General features: G+C 32.8%; 1 protein-coding gene across 1 annotated transcript in view; it reads right to left on the bottom strand.

Moving 5' to 3' along the window:
- Positions 1-16,293, bottom strand: part of LOC123014010 (transcription factor Sox-19a) — a 24,526-nt gene extending 8,233 nt beyond the window's left edge. Inside the window, exons 1-3 of the mRNA XM_044412895.1 lie at positions 16,118-16,293; positions 10,657-10,898; positions 6,453-6,647 (exon numbers count right to left, since the gene is read on the bottom strand). Coding sequence (XP_044268830.1) covers positions 6,453-6,647; positions 10,657-10,885 — 424 coding nt within the window. The 5' untranslated portion in view covers positions 10,886-10,898; positions 16,118-16,293. The remainder of the gene's footprint in view (positions 1-6,452; positions 6,648-10,656; positions 10,899-16,117) is intronic.
- Positions 16,294-23,657: the final 7,364 nt, after the last annotated feature.

The following is a 23,657-nucleotide window of genomic DNA, read 5'->3' as shown; positions in this document are numbered from 1 at the left end:
ATATAAATAAATAATTATGTCTAATCATTATTATACGTAAGTATATACACCTTGCATAATTATTATCTCTAAATAACATTGTCACTGTGTCATTTGTAGTTTTCTATGAATGATAAATTTATCATTTTTTTTCTGATTTAAAACTGAAATTTTAATGCCGTGAAATAATTTACGCTTAGCGACGCCTCGATTAAAATAAACATATTTCAATAGCTAATGGTTTATTTATGGTAACCGCGTCGATGTAATTTCGCAATATTTGCACCTATTGATGCGGAACAAAACTGTAACATTTATGCAAGATATCTCCATCATAATATAAAATCTTAAAATATTTGCTATGCAGGTCACGAAGAGATTGCAGGTATGTTTCAAATTTGCTTTGGTTTGGTCACAATAGATAGTTGTGACAACTGAGAATTGGTCAATTGGTGGAGTTCGACTAAAAATTTGTCTGTGCTTGAAAGGAAAATTATGAAAGAAGTTTTAAGAGATGGTGGGTTATAATTTAGGATTTGTCGTTTTTTCTATCTGCCAGCAACATCTAGTCAAATAATATTTTAGTGTTGAAAATGACCTCGCGTGCTTTTGCTGTTATAAATTATGAGCCGCACGCACCGACACAGACGGATAATGGATCGTTTTGCCATGGATGCCAACTAAACATTTGTTCTTCACAATGGTGACTACATTATGGCCGTAGTCGAAATATTAATGACACTCAAACTAAATTACACACCTCAATGTTTACATTTGTCAACCTCATTAATAAACATATTACAAACACGGACACCTCGCCATATGATTGATATCGAAAAAAACGCTTAATTCCGATATTAAATTCACTCAAGAAAAATACAGACACCAAACCTTACAATAACAAGAATATTGATTCATCTGTCTATTGTCGGAAATTTAAAAAAAATAATTAAAAGAACTATCACTGCGGGTCAAGGATGGCAATCAACTTTTTAGCATGACAAAAACTGGTCTAATTAATTAAAAAAAAGGAACAATGACCGAACCCAAATAGGCATTAGAAACATTTTTAACCTTAACCGTCAAAATCGCACGCCTGATTTCCAGTTTCCGGTTCCCACTTTAATTTTCATGACAGTCCGTCAGCTACGTCAAGATTAGGTTCCCCCAAATTTTAAATTGGCGTAAGAGTCTTTCATAAGCCGAATTGTTCTTTGCGTAATGAGGACCGGATCGGATATTTTGATGCCCTAAATTGATGAGCAAACATCTGGCAGCCCGTTTTATATCTCACATCTAATTTTACACGCCCATATAGGTTGTAAAAGACAATGTAATAGCCGTGAAAGTAAATTAAATTATAAGTAAGCCGTATGTTAACATTTGTGGATCGGAATCTTTGATAGCAAGCAAATTAAAGAAAAATTATTTCATTTATTAAAATACCTATGTATTCAAAGTAATTAAGTTATTTATGTATTATTGATTAATTGAAGCGATTTTTATCTTTTAAATCTCTTTATTTCTTGCGTGTACTTCTAGAAGAGAGGAAAATATCAAAATTTTAATAACTTATGTCTAAATAATGAGCATATCATATCTTTTTTTTTTAATTTTGGCTTTATTTAAAAATAGATACTTTTACCTTGTTTATTACATTTGCAAATTTTTTGAATGAGGAAATACGTGCGGGACTTTACTATCAAAATAATGGTAGAGTTCATGTGCATAACCAGTTGCAATTTATTTCTGCCGAGTAATTTTTAAAAGTAATATCTTGAGTATTTACATCCGCTTGAACATGGAAGCAATTTATCACAACTTTATTTCCGCCGAACACAGTAAACAGTGTCAACTTTTCAGTAACTGTACGAAAAAGTTTGTTATTAATTAATCGAGTGAATTTACGATCCTGCAATGTTCCTGGGCACATTTCTAAACCGTTCTGAATGCAAAATTCGGGCAAGATGTTCTGTAAATAATAAGTTTAATAAGCAGGTATGACAAGTATGGACAGAACACGCTAAGTTGCTCGTAATTTACCGGCTAACGCCCTTAAAGTCAAGATATGGCGCATAAACACAACGACTTAGTGTTTTACATATTAACTGCTCCGCAATCTACCTGGTTATTGTTCATAAAAGTGAACAGGTTCGCTACCGGTTCGAACCCATCGTTTTAATTTTATTTCGATTATTTCCAAGGCTGGATGCTATTTATTAAATATCGATAATTTATCGCCGTCATAAAGCAACTCTCGCAAAAAAGCGTGTTGTCAAAGCACGTGTTTAATTCGGCAACGAGAAGTGATGGGATTGCCCCCCAGGAGGCGTCAAGGGGAGCTATCAAGACACCAAATTCCAGACGTATTTCTCGGCTAAAGCCGCATTCACACCCGACACGTTAAGGCGTTAAATTAACCACGTTCATAATTATTATCAAGGTGATGCAACGATGGAAGTACACTTAAGAATTAAACAATGGTTCACGGTCGCACATTAATTACTTATTTTTATTCAACAAAGCTTACATTAAACGCTTGTTTGCTAAACTGTTGACAGCCAGTAAGACAATCATATGATTTAAGAGGAAAAACACGTTATTGATCAAAAGATCGGCTTTTGTTTGCTCGTTCTACAAGAAAGTAACGCCTTTTAATGACTTTAGGCTCAAAACGATTGTTCAAATAATTAAAATCAAATAAAATTAAAACATCACCGTTCCTAGTCACAAAATAAAGTCTGACACACTTTAAAAAGTCATTGAAGGTAGTATGAATACAATTTTTAGTCTTTTTGGAAAATTACAACAAATAATAAGACATGAAAATTAGAAAAAATGAGTGTTTAATGTCAAAAGCCAATATTTAGCTTACTGTTTATTATGTGTGAGAGGAGCTCGAAGCTGGAAATGAATCACTGTATATTTATTTGTTATTTTTAGAATCATTTTGTACGTGTTACGAAATGCAAAATGTAATTTAATATTAAAAAAAATTAATTAATTTTTTTGTTGTAAAATATCTACTAGCTTGTCCAGAATAAATGTTCTTCCATTCAAAAATATCAACAAATAGCGTTATAATTTGATTTTAAACAATGAAAGTCATACATGTGGGTTAATGTTAGTTTTAAAACATAAAAAACACCGTGAGAAGGATTAATTAATAATTGGAGAGCAATAAATTATAAATGGATATTAAAAAAAAAAAAAAAAATGAAAATTAATATCTAGTATAAAATGGTGAAGAATGTATTGACGATTTAGTTTCGTCTTAGCACATTAATAATCCTTAATGAACCTACAATAACATACACGACGTTAATTAAATGTTTACATAATTAAATAATTATTTAAATTCAGAGATCTTTGCCGGATTTTCCACGTCGTTTAGAAAAATGATGTAAATACTGATTTGAAGACAACAAAGATGAATAGCAACAATAAACAGGACACGTCAAATCTTAGAAATAAAAACGTTTTTATGTCAACTTGTAGGCTGTACCTTATAGGTACAATAGCAAACTTGCGACAAATACTACACCCAAAGAACCCTAAAATTAGGGGTTCTAAGTGTCAAAATTTGAAACGGGTCACCTTGCTTAAAATCCAATTAGGGTTGAGAAAAATTTCAGTTAAAAAATTTGTTTTCATCTTGAATTTCCAGCTGACTCCTCGTCGAGCAAAGTCTGTTCACGCACCGTACCGTTTGGAATTTTAAATATGCACGTAAAAAGCGGGGGTCCGTGTGATATCGTGGCAGGGTCCCAATATTCTGACCGCGGGATCTCACACCTTTTTGGTCCAGATGTTATAACACACACTCGACTGGACATCAGCGATATCGTATCTGAATGTGTGAAGAGAGGTCTTATTTCGAACATGAATCATCCGTTCAGGCGGATCTGTTTCTTTTTGTATCGATTTAACATCGTTACCGATCGTGTTACGGATGATTTAAAGACGACGATTTGTAAGGATTTAAATTTTAATGTTTTCCGACGTGTTTGCCTGATTATGTACTCGACAAAATAGCATGTGTGGACGTTATTTTAAACGTGGGGTATTATTGCTTTTATAAATCGCATCGTTAAGTCAGCATCGGAGTATAAGCAATATTAATGAAGAAGCAAACGCAATTACGGCGAAAAATATATCTAAGCAACGTCGTCTTTTGCTCTGGTCACCATAAAGTAGCAGTTTTGATATTAACTTTATGACCATTTTATGAAATTACAAATTCAAGTTATTTTATTTTTACTACCATTTTTCAACATCTATACCTAACTAAAACAAAGGTAAAAGTTTATTGTTACTTTTAGAAAAAATTAAAGGACAAGTTTGAAGAAAACTAACAATCCAAAGAATATGTATGATGACTTATACAGGATAAGCCAATAGTGCGGTTGCGAAAAATATTAATTTGTAAGTACAAACAAATGTTTTTTTTTCTATTTGCCAAATCTGCATTCTAAAACTCTTTAAAAATATGTAAGTGGTTCCATTATTCCAGAACAGTATTTAACAACCTGTATAGGGTGTAATAATGAGTCTGAAAAAATTTTGGAAGCAACCAACATTACAAAGATAACTTGGATATTAAAATATTTAGTTTTAATAAATCAAACATAGTGACCAAACAGCACACTTCAACTTTAATTTATAAAAAGTCAAACCTTTGAAAATTTGGTGAGAATTACTAAAATTTTGCCGTAAAGACCAACAAGATTCTCATTTATGAAGAATGTTTGAAAAACGCTTCGCAGACTTCAAGTTTCTATCCAGCGCGATATCCAAATAGACGGACTTTCTAAAACTAGAGTAGTCATTTTGACTGATTTTTTTGTCAAAAATAAAAATACGATTACTATGTTTAACTAATTAAAACAAAATATTTTAATATCCACGTTATCTATGAAATGTAATGTTGGTTGCTTCAAAGGCCCATTATTACTCGTAGGACACCCTGTATATTTTTTCACATTCACATTATTTGTCTTGCTTAACACTATAACGATCTTTGTCAAAATTCACTAGCCCCTGGACTATAAGAATGAGAAAAAAAAGATTGATGTTTTAATATGTATAAAAGTTGTATAGTGTCTAAAAATGATGGAACCCCTCTTATATTTTTAAATATGAAAATAATGTTACTTAGCTCTTGTATACAGGCTGTGTCAAAACTGTGCTCCGAGAAAAATTTCAAGTAGGATCAAAAATGTTTAAAATAAATTATCCATGAAAAAATTTTGCCATTTATTTTTTGACATATGACATTTTTTATGTCTATTTAATGATACTGATGATCTGGTATAGGTTTTCGTATAATTATTTAGTAAAGGTTCAAAAAACTTGCCAATAAAAGCCACAAATAACATTAAACAGAGTTAGAATTTAGGATACAGCTTTCTTGTTTCCTCTTGTACTCGCCTGAAGCAAAAAAACTTGGAGAATTATTTTTACAACAGAAATAAATAGAGTCAAAATGCAAAATTTAAACTCTCATAACTTCGAAATTTTTATAAATAGAATTTTTTTACATTTTTCCCATGTATCTTATCTTACATGGCATTTTTCTCTGGGGCGCAAGTTTTGTCTCACCCTGTATAGTTTAAGAGCTACAAAATAAATCAAAAATTTTTATTCATACCTTCAATAATAAAGTCAGTATTTTCCAACGCTGCACTCATGTCTCACCCTGTATCTTTAAGCGATTGGAATTCTTAAACAACATTACAAACAATTTCAAAGAGTTAATAATTCTCCTCGTTATGTTATATTGTTAATAGTTTGTAATAAAATAATTTTATCGTCAGCTTATTGAAGGATGAGTTTGGATAATGATGCAATTACAGTTCAATATACAAGATGGAAAGTCCGTTACCTTTGATTAAAACTATCAGCGGCCCGATTGCGTTAATTATAATATATCGACCAGGTGGTATTTGTAACGTTAAAATCGCACAGCACAGTTCCTTAATCTCCATTTTGAATGGAAATGACAGCACAAAGCTCAGAATACAATCCTAGCATTGTGCTTTTCAATCAATAGTATTGAAATTTGATTTTGTCTGTTTTCTTATAATATCCAGGTAGCGACCGGATTTATTCATGCGCATTGTGTTTAATGGGAAAGTGGAGTGAACTGAAATTGTGTAAATATTTAACTCCACCAGTCAGACTATTGGGATCGAATTTAATTTCATTTTGGATTTTGTTATTTTACAAAAAGCCATTGTTGTAAGGCTGCGTTGATTTATATTGAATTCGTGACGGAAAATGTAATTTTTAAATTTCATTCAGTACATAAAATACAACTGGGAGCTTTTTAAACAGAAAATAAAATTAGTTTTGAAAAGGCATTGTCTAAAATTGAAAACCGAAAAACGGATATTCAGTCGCCGGTATTGTCGATTTTTCCACAATTTTGTTATTGTGTCATTCTGTGCTTTAATTTCAATTAAAAAACTAACCAGCTCTCAATGCGTCCATTGGCACCGAAGGATATGGAATTGAGTAGGGATAGCCTTCTTTCCGTAAGGTTTTTGGCTTACGTCTGGGCCGATATTTGTAGTCGGGATGCTCCTTCATATGCATTGCACGTAACCGTTTTGCTTCGTCGATGAAAGGCCGCTTTTCATCCTCCGTGAGGAGCTTCCATTCCGCACCTGAAATCAGATAAACATCCTTTGACGCCAACTAGCTTTTGCCCTATCTAACAGTTGAATAGACAATAATTGTGCACATGATCACAAATAAAACAAAATAGATTTACGCTAGGAATAATTTTTTTGTAACAATGTTCCCAATTTAATGCTTTGAAATTAGTTGTATAAATATTTGGAATTTAAACTAATAGAATTATGTGGAGTTGCCGAAATTATAATTATACAGAGTGATTCAAAAGTGTCGGACCCACTCTCAAATAGTGATAGACGACTTTTAGCTAAACATAGAAATGAAAGCAGATTTTTTTGAGTTTTTTTTTTTAGAAAGGCATCTGAGGTCTTTTGTTTTCGATGTTGTCGGATGTAATTTATTGTTGAATTTGGTAGTTTTTTAAATGTTTTGTACAGCCTAAAACACAAATTGGTGATTTTTCTAACAAATATCTGCTTAATGTTGCAAGATATGCTTTTTAGTTAACAAAATTCAAGAATTCATATACCTAGTCTGAACGGCCAAAAACTTAATTCCAGATCTAACTTTGAAGAGCTATATTTTTGTTACAGGAACTTTTAACTCAATTGGATGTCCATTATCACCACCTAAAAGATGGTCCGTGTCTTTTGAATCCCCTTGTATTGAATTACTGAAAATATTTTGGAATTAAGTATTGTAATTTTTTTAAATTACATGCAAACATCGAGGTAGGTACTATTTCCATACTGCTATTCAAAAGGACTCGGGTGGTATTTAGAACCTTCAAATTACTCTCAAAATTGCCAACAAAAATGTTGTACCAACTTTCTTTTAGTGGGTATAGCTCTTTAAAAATGCAACTTTAATATTAATTTTGTATTAATTACGGAAGGTAATTTTATATGTTTTTGGTACCTAAGAGACGTTAAAACATGTATGTACCTACATAAAAGATTAAAAAAATACATGAAATTCTAAGAAAAATAAATAAAATATGATGTCAAATGTGGAGATTTTCTGAAAAGATAAACTTAGCAACAGTACTTCAAAATTTTGTCGATTTCTGTAGTAACAAATGTTTAAAATTATTGAGTGCAGACACAAGATGATTCAAAATGTACAGTTGCGATGCCAATATGTTCTATCTTTAAACATACCTAAATTTTTCAAAATTACGCAACCTAGAAAAATTATAAAAGCAAATCTGAGCTGCTGTTAACGTTTTTGTCACCATATAAACGATTCTTCGACATTTTTGAATCTCCGTGTATTAATAAAAAAGTGTTGCCAATCGTAATATTATTTTATAATAAGATGGTTTATTTTCTCACTCACTACAGGACTGTAGCAGCATAATGTACAAGAGCAATTGGAATTCAGAAAAAAATTACCTAACTTTGAAAGAAAAAATTTATTTAACTTTATGGAAAGTCTGCAGAATAGTTAACAAGAGCAGAAATAAACTCTTCATTTGATTGAAATTTATACCATACCACCATCGCATCAATTGAAAATACCTTGCCATTTTCTGAATTATTAATTGTCATTTTTTATCATGAAAATGCTTGCTTGATTTATCAGCTTTTCTCCTGGTGGGTGAAAAAGTTGCACTCTTTTGGTAAAAAGAACGCTTTGGTGCTCCAAGAAATAAATTTGATTTCGTTTTTTGTTTAATAACTAAGTAGATTTTTGTAAATTACCTCCGAAGCACAGGTAATTTTAAGTTTTGAGACAAATCTAAAATATGTAGTAAAAATGGTAGTAGGCATATCTTTTTTTACCTAATAGCAAGATTTTAGCTGATTTTTTAATTTTTAACATTAGTTGTAACAGAGTACCTCCAAGAACTAACAACTTTTTAGATAACTTTTTTTGTAGGTATATGTTTCCCAACTAATTTCCGTGGAATTTTTTGTATTTGGAATTAATTGTACAATTTTATTAAAGTTGTCTGTGTTCTTACACAACTACCATGTTTTTTCTGTTTGCGTTTTATAATATTCGTAAAACTGTAAATGGATTCAGCTCTAATGCAACAAATTTTTACGAGTGTGCTAAACAAAAAGAATTTATCACTCTTTGAAATTAAAACAAGAATCTACATAGTGTCCATTTGCTTTTATGATACAACGATGTATACTTTTCGACTCTTGGTAATATAATGCTGAGCAAACAAGATAACGAAATTAACGTACTGTAAACATAATAAAAGTGCATCTTTAATTCACATGTACCTAAAGATGTATGTATTTTTAATAGGTGGCGGTTATCTTTCGATCGCTCGCATTTCTAAACAATTTATTTGTAATCTCTTAATTATAAACTTTGTTATGATTAAGTTTTTTTTTTCAGACTTCAGACAGGTATTAACTATTGGCTCCTGTTTTTTGTTTATCTACAACATGTAGATTCAAAGTAGGTGGTAGTGAATACATCAGTGCTTTAGTATTTAATGTCTGTATTTAATAGTAAGAGTTTGAAAGGAAAGTCTGAAAATCCAATTATAACTGAATATAGTCCGTGTTGATTAAAACGGTCTCACATCCACCTGAATGGTCTACCTCTCATCATGAATCGTAATTTTTCGGTGACAATGTCTGATTCTTCTCGCTTTCATTGAGAATAAATTAGAGGAAAACTTTAGACAAATACAGGACGTGTTCGATGCATTCGATTCACTTCCTCTTTATAAAGCACGTAACGACGTAACGTCGCAACATTGTTGCGGATGCTTGCACCTGTTCTGCCATTGGATGGAACAATGTAACAGTCGATTGGCTCGTCCAATAGTGAGTCTGTATTACATTACGTCGGTTTTTGTTCAGTGTTTTGTCATTTTGTGTCTAGAACTTTGTACGGCGCTACTGTAGGCCCTTTTGTGCGTGCCTCCTGAAGCGAGATAAGAATTAATTACAAGCCATGATGGGCCTTTGTTCAACTTGCTGATTCTCATTTTCTCTCAAAAGATAATTTAATGCTAGCACCCTCGCAGGATGCCACCGGCTCCTTATTCCTGCAGCCGAGAAAATCGCTTATATCGAAGCAATTACGCCAGCGATAGCATCTCAGGATACACCTGCTCTGGGATAGTGTTTGTGTGGATAGTTTAGTCTTCAGTGTTGTAATGACAAAATTATCGTTGACGTTCTAATTGGGCCCTGTATCTCTAATATTTACCCTAGGTATGAATCTGACTACGGTCTAAAAGGTTTGTTTGACCAAGGGCGCCACTGGACGTTAAAAAACCGCACTGTGGTCATTGTGAGCGCGAGTAGACAAGATAAAGCAATCATCGGAAACAATCTCTTTGCAATGATGTAACTTGAAGTATATCCATTCGGGGAACAATGTCTTGCAACAATGCCAACTAAAGAGACATCGTTGTCGCTTTTGTCTCATTCAAAGTGTTTGTTGCGGATAAAAGGACAGTTTGAACTCGAAATCTATAGCAAAATATAAGCGCATTCTCTTCTAATATTGCCTTTCGAATTGTACCATTGTGAAAGAGTGGGCATTTCAATCGACCAGGTGGTATTTTTGGCCTTTTTTCACGAATTTAATTCGAAATGGACTAGACAAGACAGTTTGAATATGAAAACACTTGAACATCCAGAGTGCCGTGAAACAGCAGCTGTTGACTGTCACTTGTCGATCAGAGCCTTCCTAGATGATATGAATAATAAAAATGAATAATGCAACGGCCTCCCCACTACACTGTTACAATGTGTTATGATATGCTCTTATATTGCCATTTAGGGTGGAAAATGTATTTAAAGTGTGACGTTTACAGGATACATATGTGGAGAGCCCTTTCATATGCTAAACAACGTTTTTATAAAGTTTTAAAATTCATATCGTATTTATTAGGTTCATGCAGCGCGTCCAATTCAATAACTCTTTTAAATGAACACGACCGGACAGCTTTGTTATTATTTCTTCTTAACTAAACATTTTGATTTCGACACAAAACGAACTAAGAATAACACAATTAATATTTCGTTAGGATTATTAAGAAAACATGATAACGGGCCTTACCTAATCGTTTGGATATTTCCGAATTGTGCATTTTGGGGTTTTCTTGAGCAATTTTTCTCCTTTGTAATCGTGACCACACCATAAAAGCGTTCATCGGCCGTTTGATGTGGTCTTCTTGTTTTTTCGTTGCTTGGGGATTTTGGAGACCTTGAGGGACACCCAAGGCGGCTCCACCCAAGGAAGCCATCCTCGAGAGTCCCTCCGCGGCACTAAAGCCGCCTTCACACATCTGACCCACAGATCTGGAATACAAAAATTAAATTTTATTGAAGAGTTGAATGCATACGAGATTTAATAAATTTCGTCTATTGTAACGTAATAGACATCTATGCCTAGAAGTGCCGCTGCTGCAGGAATGTGCCACACCTTGGATACTGAATAACTCAATTTATCTAAGTGAACTACTCACTTTTATAATTTTGACTTCCTTTCGAACTATTTTAGGAAATTTTCGATTTGAAACCTTCTAATATTGTTGTTTAAAGCGGATTAAATTAGGTAATAAATGTAAAATTAAATAGAACTGATGATACTTCATCGATTTGAAAAGAGGTGATTATTGTGATTCCATAACACCTTTCAGGTCACTGATGTCAATTTGCTTAATTTCTGAATCATTTGAATCAACAATTTTAATTGGATAGGTAATGGATAGGAATACTGCGTTGTAAATCTGTTAACACTTATTAACATTTATTTTATATTTCCTTGTAAAAGTAAAGTTTAAATTAAATATATATTGTGATAATAAACAAGTGTACCTTTTTAAACAAATAAACCAATGCTAAATAGTTAAATTTGAAAGTTTAAGATTTATTACAAGTTTAAATCATTTTGATAATTAGTTTCAAATTACACAGTACCTATAATTATTACCATTCTATTTCAGTTCATTACCCATAAAATGTAATAAGAATATAAAACCAGTAAAAATGGACAGTTTTGATTTCTGACTTACCTATAAAAAGGGTGCTAACCAGTTCTTCTAGTTTATGATTTAAAACATCTTGTGTAACGGTGAAGATACAGCTGGTTGTTGTCTATAGACTTCTAATTTGATTTTGATTAAATATAACAAAAGACAACTATATCTAACTATGTTTGTTTGTTTTGAAAAAAATATCTCCAAATGAATGGTGGTCGTGCATTGACAGGACACACTAAGTAAAAAAAGTGACCTTTTCTCTTATTCCAAAAAGTCAAAACTTTAGCTTCAAGAATATTTTTAGAGGTAAAAAAATCCAATGACATACATGGAAAAGTGTCTAGGTATACAATCAATGCGGAGGTAAAAGAAATTAAAAGTGCTCCGGAAGAAAAAACGTTGAAACTTGAAACAAAAAATATGCTGCTGCAAGGTTCACAAGGGCAAAAATTTGAAAATATTATTAAGGACCGTATAGTAGCTTTATTGAATTACGCCATTCGTCATATACAGGATATTTCACGAGTGATAATGAGCCTGACCACAGTTGAACTGCAGCCAGCAATAGATTTGCATAGGCTTCATGGATTTTGATTATGAATTTTAAAATTAATAAAACATAATTATCGCGTGACTGACACAAAGAAATTGACAAGACAGGAAACACAATTTTTAAGGTTATTGTCTATCTACCATTGGAAAACACTTTCAAGCCTTTTTGGAGCTTTTCTATACAGGAATCATTGTCCTTACAAAAGAAGTATTTTTCCCAAATTCGTCATAAATGAAAATCAGATCTGTTTTCTCATCGTTCGAATGCATTTTGATATTTTGCTAATGTCAGTTTTGACATGGTTGTGACAAATAAAATTATCGAAGCAAAGCTATCGTGGATTCATAATTCGGTTTTTCAAACAATGCGATATCTAAAATATCCACGTTAACTTTGCAAATGTATTGTGGGTTGTATTTTCAATTCCGTCAGGCATCTATATCACTCGTGAAATACCCTGTATAGTGTCGATTTAGAGCCTAGTGGTTTCTTTTACTTAAAAATATCAAAAAATAAAGAGACAAAATTGAATCAAATGAATAAGGAATAATTGCTGCTATAGCAGCATTTTTCAGACAACTGAAGGAAAATTGGGAATTGTGCATAAAAAAAAGAATTTTTTTCTTAAATAATACATACATAGGTACATACATAAAAAAAATTGTGTAAATTCTGTGAGTCTGCTTTCATACCTAGGTTTTTCTTCCTGAATTGCCTTCGTAAGTTATGCACATAAATAATAACAACAGATTTTTAAACATATACAGAATGATTTTAATAGTTGTTCAGAATTTTTATGACGTTATAGTATAGAACCAAAGAAGCCTTAAAGTTCCCGAACAAAAATTGTGAAGGTTAATTCTTCTAAATCTTCAAGGTACATTGTTTTAAACAAATTCAGTTTAAGACAGAAAAACAACCACAGAAAAGGTATATTAAAAAAATAAGAAAGAGGTAAAAAAAATCACCTTTTTTTGTCGAAGATACCACCGAATTTCATACGCAAATGTTACCGACTGTAACCAATGTAAACTTTGGAATAAACTATTCAAAAGATGCAAACTTTATTCATACTGCACTTTTTTTTGACGAATCATCCGACGCTAAAATGTTGCGTTTTTAAATAACATAGGAAGAGATTTTTTTAAACAACGTATTTATAAATACTCGATAATTCTATACCTATCTTAAATATCCATATATTCAACAATAATTATACCCCAAGAATACTATTGCCCGAAGAAAATTTCACATTTATCTTGTTATTCCTCGTTGTCATCTTGTTATTGTCACTGAATTTTGCCATTGCAATTGCCCAATGCAATTTGCAATTTAAATAATGCATTTACTAGATTGGTTGAAATTTTATGAAAGCAGTAGTAAGAAATATCTTGTTATTAAAAAAACTTTATATTCGAAATTAGTGTTTTTACTCTTTTAAATTTATGTCCATCAGTTCAGTCAGCAAATAAAAAAAAATGTTACCTATGGTGATTGTCTGTTGCGGTGTTATTGATATTAAAAAAATACATATGTCAGAATTGCAAAACTGGCACATCCGCTGTTGTGATGATTGCGCAGAAATCTGTCCCCAATGCATCGATTTTTCATTGAGACTCTAGTCGCCATAAAATTTTCTAAAAAATTTCTCTTCAAGTTCTCCCACACGACTTTAGATAAGTCCCGTGCAAACAAAAACGTATAAACAAGCCTTCTAAAGTAAATAAAATATTTGAAAAAGTCAAACATGAAAGCAATCATAATAATATTCAACCTCTGTGCCTTTTGTGGTTCTCTTTATGAATATGGAATGGTCCTGGCCTGATGCTGCAATATTCAAAAGTTGAGAGCTTAATTTAACTCAGCCACTATTTAAAACCACATTAAAAATTAGTGACGCGAAATTACCTACTTACAATCCATTTAGGACCTATTCAGAATCCCTAAAAACGATTTATAATTGTTTTCGATCAAGGCCGATACTTGTTCAACCAAATGAAACCTGATTTCTTTATGCAACTACAAAAGAAGAAAAAGCAAAACTATAATCTGATTTATTTTATTACACGGGTTTTAAGTCTTAAAATTTGATACAGATGAGTTGGCAATCACCACAATCGATTCCCCGAAAGTAATAATAAACGCGGGAGGACATTAAACCGTCAAATAATTTAAATAACTAATAGAGCTGTCAGGTTCTACCATATAAAACACCTCCGTTGCTTTTGCCGACGGCAAATATCAGGTAGATTGTCGGCAGCATGTTTGAGTAGCCGAATTTTTTTATTTAATTAACAAACTATTACCTATTGAAACCGCTACTCTCTTCAAATAGAGAAAGTTTCTCAACTGTTGCAGGCGTAAATTTATTGGCCGCAAATAGAGGCGGCAGATAACAAGGGATAAACCACCCCTGCAGGACCTTTGTCCAGCCAAGTGAGAGATTACTTCCCGCCGTGGGATTATTATGAAGCCACTGGACTGGTTCGGGGCAGTTTGGACCGTCTCAAGAGCCACTTTTCGAAACGATTCCTCCGTTTTACTTAGTTTTTTAAATGCATATTAATGATTTATTCCGGAATCTTTGTAAGAAGATTAAATTCTTAAATCTGATTTAGGTTCCGAAGGGTAGGTTGAAGTGATAACGCTGGTAAGTATATAAATCACTAGAAATTTACGACGGATTAGCGTTACTTATCTACTTATTAATTATTTGGATTACTTTTATAAAAAGAAAAATATTTAATTGTGATACCTTTATTATACTTAGTATAGGTATTGCGAAGCACAACAAATCATTTTCAACATTTGAAAATATGCATTTTAAATGGTTTTTCTAATTTTGACTTATTTATGAATTTTGGGTGTGCCACTGCGGCTCAGGCCAAGTTACAAACGGTCACTGCGGCCATTTAAGGATTACAGTATTCAAGTAGAAATAATTTATGACAACTACATACACACATAAATTAAAATAATTAATTGCATATTAAGAAAATTGGAATATTGCATGTCTATAATTAATAGACTGCTAAATAATTTATAACATTAAACATACGTCAAAACAATAAACTTGTAACTCAACACATTCATAACATGACGTTTAGTAATTAAGTGCAATATTTTTATTCTAAAAAGTGCTAAATATTCTCATACGACCTTGGATTTGAACAATAGAAACATTTATTTCTGTAATTTTTCGACGGACCGGAAATTTTAATCGTTTCATAAAATGCACCTTTAAAAAAATTAATTAGATACGCATCCGAGGCAAATTAGCGTCTCAGTTGATTTATGATAAATTCGAGATATTTTGCTGAAATCTCATAAATTATATTTTTTTAATTATAAACAATATTTAAAGTTATGGTCAATTGGGCAATAATAAACCAATATTTCCGAATCAAGTCCGAAATTAATTGACAAGATTTCTTGGGATTTATATTATTATTCTCTACTGAATCAGGAACACATCTAAGTAGCAAATTTGAAATATTACTTATAGTCTTCCGCACGGCTACACTGCTGACAAAAGCTTTAGAAGACTCATGCATGGTGTTTAAAAATAGTCACATCATTTTTATAAGTGCTTGATTTTGGTTCTATTAATCGTTAATTGTAACTTTTAACCTAAATCTTTATCAATCAACAGATTATAAAGCACGTATACAGATAAAGCTCTTACTTTCAAGTGTTGTCTTTATGTTTGAAGTGTATCTATCGATCGATAAGATTCTGCTCTAGAATTTGATCGGGGAAGTGATGCAAATAAACAAATTTATTAAATAATCAGGTATAGGAGGGTTGAAACGGTCTCTCAGCCTTGACAGGCATTGCTTAACTTTTTGAATTGAGTTGGTGTTTATTTTATTTGTTGTCACTCCAATTATGTGAAAAAATTATCACTTTGAGTGGGAGTCGGTCAGGCACTGCCGCATGATCAAAAGTAAACAGTGATCACTTTTGTTAAAAATTGTTCTTACCGGATGAAGTGGCCGTTAGAGGCCTGCCTCTGTAGGTCCAGATCAATTTTGAAGCAGTTTCGTACCAATAATTACCACAAAACCGTATCAGTCCAACACACAACACAATCGCACAATTAATTACAATGTCCCTATTGTCAAAAATAATGGCAACATTGACGACATAGGTGTAAATGCGTGTATCTCACTGAAAAGCACTGAACTCTATGCAGTTGTGGCATGATCCAAAGGTGAGTAAGAAATAGGCATGCGCATCTAAAAGCTCACTTTTGCGTCCAATGGGAGTCGAAGGCGGAGTCTAAGGCATTATCTACACAAGTTGTGGTTCGAATACAGAATGGAAACGCCTCTTGATTGTTATGTTAATTTTTTGTCTCTTATTCTTTTATACAAGTGTTTTTGAATTGTGCTGAGTATACTATTTTTTGTGTGTATGTTGTTGTTGTTGACAAAAGGCATGGATGGAAGCGAATAGCCTCTTCTTCTCCACGGTCGCACCTTCAATAGGTGTCAGTTTCAAAACTTGAATGTTGGGATCATCTCGAGTGGCTTGATGGTATTGTGCTACTTTTTAATTAACTAACTTTACGCAGATTATCATGGGAAAACCACTTCTCTTAATTTCATTCACATCCTCGAGAGATACATGATATTACAGAAGCAGACTTCAACCACGAGTTTCAAATGAAAATCCATTTACAATCAACGTTTTGTTTTTCGCTCGGGACACGATTAGCGCAATTCATTAATTAGGTTTAGCAAAAATAATGTAAGAAGTCCCACGGTAGATACGAAATACTGAACGTTGCTGGGATATTCAAACGAGGTTTTAATCAAGTATAGCGTTAATTTTTTATAGTTCTTATATACTTTTAGAAAAAGGTAACTAGCAGCACCTCTATCATATTTTATATGAGCACCTCTATATATATTTATATAGAACTCATATTTATATGGAACTACTTACATTATTTTTACCACTACTATGTAGAAAGAAAATGACATACTTATATAGTATACATACAGGTGCGCCAGAACTCGCGCCCCAGAGAAAAATTTCAAGTAAGATAAGACACCAGGAACATGGAAAAAATGTTAAAAAATTCTATCTGTCAAAAAATTTTGACATTTATTTTTTAACATTTGACATTTTTTTATGTCTATTTAATGATATACTGATGATCTTGGATATGTTTTTTTACAATTAATCACTGAAGGTACAAAAATTTTGCTAATAAAGGCCAGAAACAACATTGAACAGAGTTACAATTTAGGATATAGCTTCCTTGTTTCCTCTTCCAATAGTCTGTAGCAAAAAAACTTGGAAAATTATTTTTCCAATAGAAATAAATAGAGTCAAAGTGCAAAATTTAAACTCTCATAACTTCGAAATTTTGATAAATAACATTTTTTTAACATTTTTTCCATGTCACTACCATATATGGCATTTTTCTCTGGGGCGCGAGTTCTGGTGCATCCTGTATATTATAGATATGTAGGTATACATAGCAACTTGACTATACGCAAGAAATTATTTTTTCTTACCTCATGCATTATTCTAGCTCATTTTTTTTGTTTCTTTTTAAATCAAAGTTTTTAATGAAAAAAGCTTTAATATGACTATAAGCGGTAGAAAATTTTCTGTTTGCATTACATGAAAGTAAGGTAATAATTAGCAGTTGTGACAAAATTTGGATCAAATATTTATTTTTACAGGGCAATAGTCGAAAGTAGGTATGTATTTAACTTCTTGTCTTTAAGGTTTATATTGTTAGAAAAATGAGGTGTCAAATTAATTAAAAGTTTATTTATTTATCGTAGGAATAAAAGAGGCTTTATTTTTCTAATGTTGTTTAGATTAGTGAGACCTCAAGAATACTTGTGTAATTTTCTTTATCAGCATTGAAAGCAATTGATTGTTACTCTAAGGTAAAAATAAGCAAAGAAGTGTGCGTTTTGTATGTTTTGAACGGAGTAAATATTATTGTTGAGTGGCACTTTCATGTGTTATTGTGGCAAGTTCACAATTAATTCCCTCCCTATTGACACCAGTATAACCAGTATAACCCTTCCACCGCTCCGATTTATACTATAGAGTATAACAAATTACTGTAATATCAATAACAAGGACTTTATTATTTACCGAATACTGGCTTAACCTGAAAGCTCTTTGAAAAATCCAACATTGTATACAAGGTATTTATACCAAAAGGGCATTATGCGAGTGGAAGTGGGCTTGAAAAATCCGATTTCCTCCCTATAAACCACCCTCACAAGAAGAAACGATTATTGCAAGCAATACTCAACCCTAGTCTTAGAAGAGTTTCGTTCCATTTTCTTTTTAACTGTAAGAGCAGCATTGTGCCATTGTCGGATGCAGATGTTACGTATTCCAAGAAGGTTTTTGCAATTTTTTAGACTAGTTTAAGTGGTCATTTTACCGCCACGCTGTAGACCAAAATTATACCAAAGACGAAATTGTGTTTACACGCGTCAGTAATTAAAGTGGTTGGAATTGATTAGGCGGAATCGACACCGATCAAACAACCACCCTCGTCACGATAAACTGCTTACGGCTCCTATTACACTGGTTTACAACCTTATTTAGGAAAGGCCCGAGATAAAACGAACCCTAATCAAGTCATAAATAGCATATGGTGAAAGTTTGGTTTCAATCACCAGGGACGAGTTGTAAATTTAACAAAAAGAAAAGAAACTTTAAAATGTCGTAAATTGTAAAACTAGAATAATAAAAAGTTAAATAAAAATGTATCTACTATAACCAAATCAAGATTTACGTTCTGATGTTATTTGCTGACATGTGTACCTAGATATCAGGGTGAATAAACTAAGAATGCATGCGAGTTTCAGTGTTTTTTCTTTCTTTTTTTATTATTCAATCAGGCTTTTTATCGATTAATCGATTTTATTCTTTAAAAACCAGTTTTGAGTTTTTTGGTTGACAAGAATTTTAGTTTTAATCTGTACGAATTATGCCGGTTTTTGGGATATTGAGTCTTGGTTAGTTTTCATACATGTTTTTTTACACAATATTTTGTCTATGTCGAGCCGGATCGTTGCCAACTCCGCCAAAGCTCGTTCGTTATGATTCGCGATTTCCAACTCGTCGACATTGTCATTGATTAGGTCGGGAATTCGCTCGATTTTCGCAGGAAAACGAAGAGTAATGTCAGTAACGCGCCGGGGTTTCGCGTGCTAATGACCGTCCTCAGGGCGTGCGCCATGTCACTTGCATCCATACCACACTTTGCTCTGTTATTTACATGAATAAAGACTCCGCAAAGCGATAATGGGGATTTTTACTATCGCATAAGTGTCTGCAAGTGGATTTATTTGAATAGAACGAAGGGTACACATAGGGGAGATGTGTAATCACCATCACCGAGAAGATGCATGTTTGTTGTCTTCTTACTTATGAGGTGTTGGCAAAGAGATTAAGTCGAGTGAATGGCGCGCTGTTTTACAATTGTCCCATTCTCTGTTTGTGATTTTGATTATCTTGCGAGTGGTTATGAAATGTTTACTTACATCTCTATTCTGTTTAGGGGGCGTTTTTGTTTACCAGCTAAATTAACAGACTCTTAAAGGCGGAATTATCGATCGATAATTGACCCTTATTTCCGCTACTTACACAAATTTAACTATCAGCGGACCCTATTTACTAATTAAATTCACATTTATGCGTAAAGTAATCAAAAACTTGCTACTTAATTACGTCACATTTAAGAACCTATTAACTAATTTAAATTACACCGTTAACTTTTGTGTCATTTTTTGTCGCATTAATCCCTAGATATGTCTGTAGCTCAGAGGCATTCTCCTGTTTAAAAATATGATACGGACCACTTGCGGTTAAATTTTTACCTGTTCAATTTCGTCCGATTGTTAGCGCGTTTTCCGTTAATAAATCTGTTATCGTTTTGAAAGCACGTCGTAAGTAATAGATTAGAGTTAGCACAATAGCATCCAAATAAATTTCAAATACGCCGAGATATAAATCATTTTCGATCAAGGAATACTTTTATGAAAAGGTAGAAAAACATTATGGACGTTTCATCAGACAGATATCAAAGCACATTAGCGATTTATTGTGATAAGCAAGCGATGGAACGGCTGTGTATTTTTCCAACTTTGATAATATTTCAATCAAAACCCAGTCCGTCGCAAACAATGATTTGTCGGAATAAAAAACCACTCACTCGACCACTGGTCAATAACAGCTTCATTGCCTGCCATTCAACACTAATGCACCCGCTCTCGCTTTATGGATGATGCACCTGTCGAGGGGCAAATTTTACGATACGCAACTGAAAACTGCTTGTATTTTACAAAAATAAGATTTTTGATGAAGCTGTCCCAAAACAGGAAGCACATTTTGCGGAATATTCATACAATAACTAAGAAAGTTATCGACAACAACAAACTTGCTTTATTCTGTTGCACACTTGTGCAGTTTATTTGAAAATTTTACAACCACATTTTCCATTTACAGCCACAATAAGATTTTATATTAGTAATAAAATATACATCAGCTGTAGATTTCGCACATTAGCTCGTAAACATCTGGACGTCTGAACATTTTAATTTGAGAAATGCAAATTTAAAAAAGACAACATGAAGGAATGAAATCGTCGAGATTCCCTGGGTGCACCGGAATTTGGACTTAATACCAGGTAGCCAGAAGGTCCCATAAATAGGAAGGTGGCAGCGCTTTGTCCGAGTAATACCCTATTCTCTAATGCCACACACAAACGTATTGTCACTACGAAAAGACCATATGACAATGTATTATATCAGCTATTCAATGTATTGAATCTGCTGTACAGTTTTATGCTATTCAATATTTTCAACAAAAGCGTTGCTAAAATATACACGCGTTGCGAATGCCGAAAGGTTTTGTCCTTTTGTTGAACAGTGTTGGACCCATTCAGTGTTTTTGTTGAGAAGGAAGTACGAAATAAGCGAGCAAGCCGTGTTTTTCGGGAAATCTGAATGTGGAGGTGTGTGCAGGTAATGGCCCTTATTATCATTCAAAACCGCTCAATTGGACACGAATGAAAAACATCAACTCGTGGACATCTATCAATTTCCTCCAACAAGACGTTTTACAAATTATTCGCGTGGGCAAAGAAAAGCCATAATCGACTTTTTATCATTTATGTAATAATCACGTATTTACATACAATAACTCGTGACTTATTAGACCTTACACGAGTCGAACTGTCACGATGCTAAATTGCTTCCTTCCACGTGAAAAACTTTAATAAATTATAAGGATTGTCAGCGAGCTTTCAGGACAACAAAAATTTCTACGCGTCTGAACCGAAATAATATCTGCATCCCTCTTAATGATTAAATTAGCAAAACATATTACTTACACGCGTCCATTAGATCGCATCATTTAACTCGGCGATATTTCATCCGACAATGGCGGACACTCTTTCTAACCTCCCATCAGTGGTGTAGTGAGACAAACTTTTGTTGCATTGGTACTATTGACGAAGCGTGGCACATATTCACCATTATCATTACGTTATTGTTATAATTATCATCACAAAGAGCGTTATAAGGTAATTATTAAATCTGCATTCGAGATATATGCTAATGGCGGTGGAGCACCCTCCGACCATGATGGTGCTTTCGAGGGGCTCTCGCAGATTATTGCTGTATTATTATTCATTTTTTGTTGCGTCCCCCTAGACGGCGAACGTGTATACCACACTGATAGCAATTTTTCAACGCTAGATTCGCGTTTAGACTATATTTTATAATGCCAAAATTGTCTGAAATTGTTTCTGTAATTAACAAAGCTTTAACTTTTGTATATTCTTCAGCAGGCTTCCAAGGCTTTCAAAACAATATTTTACTAAAAAACACGAAAGTTTTTTAACAACATTTCATGAAACCAATGTAGCTGTTCCTCAAGTTAAGAAAATAATAAAATGGAAATTTTGAGGATCAATGAAAACACTATTAACACCTCTGTATTTCACTCTAGAAAAGTAGTTCTTGGTGAGAAAACGTATTGCTTTATTCAAAAACAAAAAAAAACACTTTTCTTGTCACAGGAAAATTGATAGACAAATTATTATTATGTCAATTTTGTGCTAGAGATTAAAATGGCATAAATTCTAATTAAAAAAGAAAATAAATGTTGGTATTTTTAAACGTTTTAGAAAAAAACAAAGTATGTTGTTTTTGTTACTAGAAAAAAACTAGTTAAGAAAATTTATATTAATACTTAATTTAGTAGACGCAAACAGGTGCTAAAATTATGGTTTTTCACCCAAATGGGTTATGTTTTTTATTAGATTTTGTATGGCTGCCTAGGTATGTTTTAGGTATTTGAATTTATTAACCGATAAGAGATAATGGGGCCTATTTTATAACTTTTGACAAATTTGTTAAATAGGCCGTTAAAATCAGGAATGTGATTTGTGGTTGATGTAGAAATCAACTTTAAAACTAACAACTTTGATTCAGAATAGACTCTATTAACGATGAAATTTTATGTTATAAACTTATACATTTTGAGAACCTGTCTTACAAATTATTAGTTATCAAACTTCAATAAATTGAAAATTTTGATTGCCGAAAATTGTGATTTAGCTTTTTACTTTTTTTTATCGTCAAATTTGTTCTGTTTGATTTTTGCAGTTGTGTCAGTGCAGGTATAGGTAATACATAAGTTAACTTTTTCAGTTCCAAGAGACAAAACAATTCTTTTTTGTGTAGTTTTGTTGTTTGTGGAATTTTAACAAAAGTGTAACCGATCCTATTCTTTTAGTTTACTGTCGGTACCACCTGTTTTACTTTTCTGAAAACAGAGGTTTTGTCTGAGACAAGACCTTCAGCTGCGTTTCTTGTTATTTAAAACGACAAGATTTGGCTTGGAAAATGTTATACAAACTAACTTTTCTTGGTTCAGCTGCTGAGTGAAGCTCAAAAACTAGATTTGCTTTGATTGTTATTCATTTGTGAGTCATTTTTACTTGCGATTATTTGGACCAAATGTTGTATGAAGCTTGCGAAAACTTTCTATAATAGATTTCCTAATCTCTCAATATACTGATTACTTCCACCGCTAGGTTTCCAGACAAACTGTTATTTTTCCATAGTCGTTCTTTTAGAAATCCGCCATTGCGTGTAAAATCCTATTAGTTGGCACAATGTAAAAAAAATAAAGAAGGTTTCCGCATATCGATACTCACAATTATCATCCAGATATTTATTGACGATTATACGTCAAAGGACTTTTAAGGTTTTGCGGATTATGTTACGATTGTATCTCGATCTGATAAGCAATTTGAAGATGGTGAGGGGTCCGCAAAAAATGGTCACATTGTCGGTTTGCTTGTCTCGAATTCCCCTCGTCTGATTCTCGTTCGAGATACGCGGATTTATCTAAATATTTCTATTCCTCGGCTCCGAAATCGGAATCAACCCGTTGAAGAAAAGTGAAAAATGAGAAGGGCACTCGGTCTAACCCATGCTAATGTAGAGAATCGCTTTTCACGGC

This window comes from Tribolium madens, unplaced genomic scaffold (assembly GCF_015345945.1).
Source record: "Tribolium madens isolate multiple individuals breed KSU strain unplaced genomic scaffold, Tmad_KSU_1.1 Scaffold_96;HRSCAF=242;Tcas5.2_LG5, whole genome shotgun sequence".
Taxonomy (NCBI): Eukaryota; Metazoa; Arthropoda; class Insecta; order Coleoptera; family Tenebrionidae; genus Tribolium; species Tribolium madens.
Note: the sequence above shows the minus strand (reverse complement) of the source record. Positions and strands in the feature narration are given on the sequence as shown.